This window comes from Nanorana parkeri, unplaced genomic scaffold, assembly GCF_000935625.1.
Source record: "Nanorana parkeri isolate BGI_ZX_2015 unplaced genomic scaffold, ASM93562v1 scaffold1724, whole genome shotgun sequence".
Lineage (NCBI taxonomy): Eukaryota > Metazoa > Chordata > Amphibia > Anura > Dicroglossidae > Nanorana > Nanorana parkeri.
Window position 1 is genome coordinate 10,195 of NW_017307992.1, and position 7,247 is coordinate 17,441.

Here is a 7,247-nt window from a genome sequence, read left to right on the forward strand (position 1 = left end):
TATGAATATTAGGAGGACACCCCCCCCCCCTCCCCCAAGTGAAAACGAAAAAAAAAGTGTGTGGGGTTCTCCCCAAAATCCATACCAGGCCCTTTAGGTCTGGTAGGAATTTTAAGGGGGAACCCCTCCCCTACCAAAAATGTAGGAAAACAATTCCTACCAGACCCTTGATCCGAGCACAGGCCTGGCAGGACAAGAAAAGGGGAGGTGCGGACGATCGAGCGCCCCCACCCCTCCCTGCACTTTACCAGACCACGTGCCCTAGCCATTAGGAGGGTGTCTCCATGCCGATGGGGACAAGGGCCTCTTCCCCACAACCCTGACCCAGTGGTTGTGGGGGTCTGCGGGCAGGGGGGCTTATTTGCATCGGGGTACCCAGATGCCACCCCCCCTTGTGAATGAGTAAGGGGTACTTGTACCCCTCCCCATTCACTAAAGGGTTAAAATTCAAAGTAAATAATCAAACCACACATTTAAAAACAAATTCCTTTAATAAAAAAAAAAAAAAAAAAGGGCCCACTGGAGTAAACCCACCACAGGCTTATTTGCATCGGGGTACCCAGATGCCACCCCCCCTTGTGAATGAGTAAGGGGTACTTGTACCCCTCCCCATTCACTAAAGGGTTAAAATTCAAAGTAAAAAAACAAACCACACATTTAAAAACAAATTCCTTTAATAAAAAAAAAAAAAAAAAATGGCTCCATCGATGTAATCCAGCATCAATCACGATGCACAACCCCCGCCAAAATTAAAAAAAGTCCCTGCACACGAAGACCCGTCCGAGCCCGACAAGAACTTTCCGCAAAATGTCATCTCCTGCCCGAATGTAAACAGACGGGTGGGGCGAGCCGTGACGTCACGGGGCGAGCTCCGCCCACTTGACATTCTCAGCTGTCAATTACCACATAGCGTTGGGGAGCTCCCCAATGCCATTTGGGTCTGTGAACAGAGGTGTCAAAATACTATTCATTCACTATTTTGTTTTCTTTTTTTGTCTAATGTCACTTTGCTGCACCGAAAATTCGTCCACAAACGAAAACGAATTTCATCCGAAATGTTTGTTTTCGGAAATTCGGATTCGTGCTCATTCGTCATTTGGAGAATCAGATACATCCCAATCTCCGACTAATGAAAATTTGTCCAAATAACAAATCTTTCCGAAACGAATCGCACATTCTACTATTGCTGACATGAGTGGTAGGATCATTACTCATAGCAGGAAAAGTAACTTTAGTGCTACAAAATAAATGCATTATCTGATCTGTATTAGTACCCTGTTTCCCCGAAAGTAAGACCTAGCAGTATTTCTCAAGATTCCTGTAATATAAGACCTACCCCAAAAATAAGACCTAGTTTGGTGGTAGCATGTGAGGGGGAACTTGAAGAGCAGGAGAGATAATATCAGCCTGCAGGGACATACTGTATTAAGGGGATGACGGGTGGACTCCGTCCGGCCAGCGCAGTGACAGGGAGCACTCCAGTACCATACTTCAGCCAACTGCTGCCCCCCTGAAGGCACTGCTTAATGTAATGGTACTGTACTGTAATGTGTACCGGTAAATGGTACAGTAGTTTACCACGCTGTCCACCGTCTGATGTCCCCACTGCTGCACCGCTGGTACCGCTGTCTCTGACGGCGCTGTAGAAAGTAAGGCTGCGGCGGCGGGAAGGGAGCAGAGCCGCATTAGCCAATACTTCCTCTATAGCGCCGGTTACTGTGATAGGCGAAGTGATGCCAGATGCACTCCGCCTGTGAAAGTGAAATAAAGGGATCAGCGTTAGCGATACTGACCATTTTGTTACACATTAAAAACCAAAAAAATAAGACATCCCCTGAAAATAAGACCAAGTGTGTTTTTTTGGGGACAAAAAAAATATAAGGCAGTGTCTTATTTTCGGGGAAACACGGTGGTAGTAGTAGTAGGAGAAGAAGAAGCAATGCTACGGTATTATCACCTTTATGAATAGCAGTAACCGCAGCAGCATCACTATTAGAATGAAAAGTAGTAGAATAGGGTGTAGTGTCATAGCATTTGTAGTAATATAGCCGGCATTAGTAGTTGGATCAATAATATTAGCAGTAGTAGAAATTAGGGAAGCACCGATACCAAGTACAGTACTCGGTACAAGTACAGATACTTTTCGAGCTCCAAGACTAGACTAAAGAAAATTTCAAAAGTTAGGAGGCCGCTGTCATTTGTTAGGAACGCACGGAGCTCCCTGGATTTGTACATCTCTGTTTTATTGTATGATTTTGTTTTTATAAATATACTGTATATAAGTGATGCACCGATACCAGTTTTGCGAGTACAAGTACTGATACTTGCCCAAGTACTTACAAGCAGGGATACATCCGCGCATCCCTGATTTCTTTCCTCCGCGCTGGGCGCTGCTCTGTGTCCCAGCGGGGAGAAGAGAAAGTGACAGCCGGCCGAGCGCTGCGGTGGAGAGCGCTGTGAGCGGTCGGGCGTCTCCTCCCTATCACAGTCCGGCAGAGCGGTGTTGGGGCGGAGACAGCGCTGTCACAGGAGGCGGGGCTTTCCTCCCTGCACCACTCGATCAGCCTCCTGTGACAGCGTGTCAGGATGGAGAGCGGGTACAAGCAGTCAGTGATCGCTGAGTGTTTGTACATAATTGAGGACATGGTAGGGTTACTATATCCTCAATTATGAATGAATGGGAAGTGATATCCATCACATCTACACCCCCTCCTGTACATTTATGATTGTGGTTATAGTAAACATACCCTGTCCTCATGTTATCAATGAACAGGAACACTCAGTATAGAGGATACCTGTTCATTGATACGAGGGGCTGCAGAAAAAGAGATTGAGGACTTTGTGTCCTCAATCTCTTTTTCTATTTTAAAAGGGAAATATCAGACGTCTGTTTAGACCCCCAATATTTCCCCAAAGCCCCTAAAAGTAAAGTAAAAAACAAAAATATTTAATAAAAAATGAGTTTTAGTATGTGAGTAGCAGGAGGAGGAGAAGCAATTCTTTTATTGCCTTTACTACTAATAGTAATTACAGTTGCATATCCAAATAAAAAAGGTAAAGGTGTAGTGTTATATAATTATCATTACTAATAGCAAAATGAATCAAAGTAGTAAACATTTTCCTATGACATTATCTGTAGTAGTATTACTATTAGTAGTAGACCCAGCAGTGTTAGTTAGAATTATTATTATTATGAGGAGGGATGGGCTCCTTTTTCGAGTTGACCAACAGTTCGACTCAAAGATCGATGGTTCGTGTGGCAAGGCACAGCGTGCCGGAGGGGTTCCTCCTTAAAATTCCTACGAGACCTTAAAGGAGAACTAAGAGGTGAGTGAAAATCACTCACCTCATAGTTCGAGTCGACTTGTGACAATGAAACTGTCACACGTCGGCTCTAAAGATCGGAAAGTGAGAGGACGCATACCGTCGCTTGCTCACTTCTCGACCATCTCCCTGCAGGGATTCCCCCCTCCCCGCTCTGATCCTCGAGCGCCGACTGGAGGAACGGAAGGGGGAGGGTACAGCTAGTTCTGCCTCTAGACAGGCAGAGCCAGCTGTCACTCACGCAGCTGGGTGGCTCTCAACAGTAATGTCGGGATCTGTCCCGGCTGTGGCGGTCTCAGTATACCTTGAGCTGTAGCTCCCTATATACTGAGGTTTGGGTCACGGGAGGAGGTTAGTATATATCCACCCATGACTCTTACGAGAACTATGGGGAAAAACACTTATCCCATAGTTCTCTTTTAAGGGCCTGGTATGACTTTCGGGGGGAACCCCACGTACATTTTTTTTTAAATGGGGTTCCTCCTAAAATTCCTAACAGACCTTAAGGGTCTGGTATTATTTGGGAGGGGGAACCGCGCAATTTTTTTTTCCTTATGTCATTTTTGCTGAAGCAGGTTCTATACGTCGTACAGATGCGCCACTTTACAGGCAGTTTAAGGGGACCCCCCAGGCACCATATTTAAAGGAATTTTTCATTTTTATTGTTCACTTTAAACAATGTTAAAATCACCGCTCCTTTAAAAATCATATTTTTTTTAAAGTGTTTTTTGCATGGATTCCTGTCCCCCAGGACAGAACTCGGATCCCCATACACTTTTAATGGCCAATAACTTGCATATAAGCCTTCAAAATGGGGACAATTGATTTTCCGAGTTCTACCCCCATAGACTTTCATTGAGTTTAAGTTCAAACTTTTTCCATGTTCTAAAGTTTGAATTCGAAACGAACTCGGGTGTGTTCGGACCATCACTAATTATGAGACATGGTTTCTTGTTCCAGACAAGGGTGGCAGGAGAAGGAAGACCAGACGAGTAGCCTCATTAAAGGGGTGTATAAGTGGGACAACTATGAAACCAACAGCCTGGATCCTGCGCTGGTGCCACAGGTGGACTGTGTCATCACTTTATGGATATTAAACGTCATCAGTAAAACGAAGGACGACCTCCTAAAGAACCTGGTGAGCCTCACATCCAGACTGAAAGCTGGAGGCCAGCTGCTGGTGTTCATGGTGCTGGACATGACCTTCTACATGGTGGGCTCCCACCGCTACTTCTGCTTGACCTTAGACGAGAAAGAGCTACAAGAGCTGGTGATCAAAGCCGGCTTCATCATCGAAAAGTCGTCTCTGCTGAGAGGTGTGGAACCCAATGACATCGTTGACTACAGCCATATGTGCTGTGTCCTTGCCCGCAAGATAAAAGAAGCCTGAAAACCGAAGCCGAGAGATCTCATCTCATCTCATCATCAACCATTGCCATTGTTTTTATTGTTGTCTATGCTTTCAAAATATATATGAAGCATAATAAACAGAAGAGCACTATCGCATTCAAAAACATCTCTAATGGTCGAATAAACATCTTTTATCCAAAATTAATTGTATACCTTATTTCTGTGTTGTTTTAGTCACGTGACCGCATGCTCTCTCTGCCCATCCATCTTCCCAAGTGCAGGGGGTGTCTGAGAGCAGGCAGTGGATGAGGAGTAGGATAGTGGGGAAGGCAGCTGTCAATCAAGCAGAACAGGACTGACCGTTTGGGGTGGCCACAAGGCTTGCTATGAGACTACATGCAGGACGTGGGTTGGCACAGCATCTTGAAGCTCCGATTGGAAAGCTGAGGAACCCAAACTGGCCACACCAGCACGGATCTGCTTCCATGCTTGGTGAGGTCAGAATGCTACAGGACTCAAAGGGAACTGGCAGGTCCAATAGTTAATTGTATGTAATTATAATAGAGATCTACTGTAACAAATAATTTCAGTGGTGTATTTAACAGACCAAAAGGGATCAAATAAGAGAAGGCCATTGTTAGGGTATACATACACTGTGTCAGCCCCAGGGGCAGACTGGGCCGGGGGGCAGGGTGGCAATTGCCCCTCGGGCCTCTCTGATGCCACCGCGAACGGCCCCTTGACCCCCGGCCGCTGCCACCTGCACCCGGCCGCCCGCCCTCATCCCCTGGTCAGCCCAGATATGTTTAGGTGACAGGTAATCAGTGTGTATAGCACTGTTCAATGTACTTCACAAATGGTACTAGAATGCCACAGAAGAATGAAGACACGACAAGCACAAGACTTTATTTTAATGTAAAAATCCTAACACACTGTACAGTACAGTAAATATTTATACTCTCACTGAGACCCAGAGGGGTGAGCCATTGTCCAGGACACGACTGTCATTGCCCGAGACTAGTTTATTATTGAACAAGTGTTTACAACATCCTCCGCCGCTGATTCTATCAAAATGTACAAAATACTAGGGATGTCCCGATGCCACTTTTTCAGGTCCAAGTACAAGTACTTCCCCTCATGTACTTGCCGATACCAATTACCGATACTTTTTCTTAAAGGGACAGGTGACTTTAAATGATCCATAGTACAACTACATGTTCTGTACTATGGATCATGATTTAACCTATTCATGACCGCTGCAGGGTTTTTTTTTTTCTTACTTAACTCGCCGAGCGTCGCATCACTGCTGCTCCAGTGGGCGGCGCTGCAAGCGGGGTCATCTGGCAGTCTCCGGCCACCTAAAATTAGGACGGAGACTGCCAGATGACCCTGCTTGGAAAAACACAGGAGATGCCGAGTGTCACATCGCACAACAAGGCAGAGAAAGGCACAATACTAAGAAGGCACAACCACTAAGAGGGAACAGCCTTTTAATTTAAGTACCGCAGATTGGCCACTAGGGGGGCACTTGGGTATTTGTTATCCTTTAACTTTCACTTAAAGTATATCTGAAGCCAAAATTTCCTTTTTTTAGATACAGTAAAGATTCATTTTTTAGAGACACTATATATATTCCATAAATTGAGTTCCCAGGTCTGTACGCCTGCTGTGCCCATTAGGAGAGGCCCCTACCATCTCTCCTCTGGGAGCCCAGGTCTTCACACACCTTCTGTGCCCATGGATAGGTTTTCCCAAAATCACTGTGCTGAGTTCCCAGGCTGCACTGCTGCTGTGCCCATTATGAGGGGGCTCCCACATTACCTGCACTGAGGTCCGAGGTCTGCGCACCTTCTGTGCCCATCATAAGAGGTTCCCACTCTCCCTGCACTGAGGTCCCAGGTCTGCGCACCTTCTGTGCCCATCATGAGAGGTTCCCACTCTCCCTGCACTGAGGTCCCGGGTCTGCATTCCTGCTGTGCCCATTATGAGGGGCTCCCACAATCCCTGTGCGGAGTTCCCGGGTCTACACAGTTGCAGTGTCCATTATGAGGGGCTCCCACATTCCCTGCACTGAGGTCCTGGGTCTGCATTCCTGCTGTGTCCATTATGTAGATCTCCCACCCCTTTAATGGTCACACTATTAGGTGTGGGAGAATGTAACGGGGAGCTGCTGCACACACAAATTGGCAGGAACATCAATATTCCCGTGTTGTAGGTTTGGGGCAAAAAGTTATATCCGTGAATGGAATTTGTGGGTATTTTTGACTTGTGTTCTGGGATTATAATGTAAAGATCTGGAATGACTATCACAGGTCGGCTCAGTAGATCGGGAGGTGAGCGAACACATACCGGCGTTCGCTCACCTCTCAATCCTGTCACGGCTCTCTGCCGTGACAGGGGAGGGGCTGGATTCCCCCCTCCCCGCTCCGCCAGCGCTGACTGGCGGAACAGACGGGGGAGGGTACAGCTGGCTCTGCCTCTAGATAGGCAGAGCCATTTCTGAAATGTGCTGTGATTGCTGAGCTAGAGGGAGGTAGACAGACCACCCCACCGCTGTTCGACCATGTTGCTCA

At 46.6% G+C, this 7,247-nt stretch overlaps 1 protein-coding gene across 1 annotated transcript in view; it reads left to right on the top strand.

The window, feature by feature from the left end:
- The window catches only part of LOC108799420 (indolethylamine N-methyltransferase-like), a gene marked incomplete at its 5' end in the record, with an annotated part of 9,592 nt that extends 4,868 nt beyond the window's left edge, over positions 1-4,724 (top strand). The window contains one exon of the mRNA XM_018571273.1: positions 4,285-4,724. Within this exon, the coding sequence (XP_018426775.1) occupies positions 4,285-4,714 (430 nt within the window). The remainder of the gene's footprint in view (positions 1-4,284) is intronic.
- Between the last annotated feature and the right edge of the window lie 2,523 nt (positions 4,725-7,247).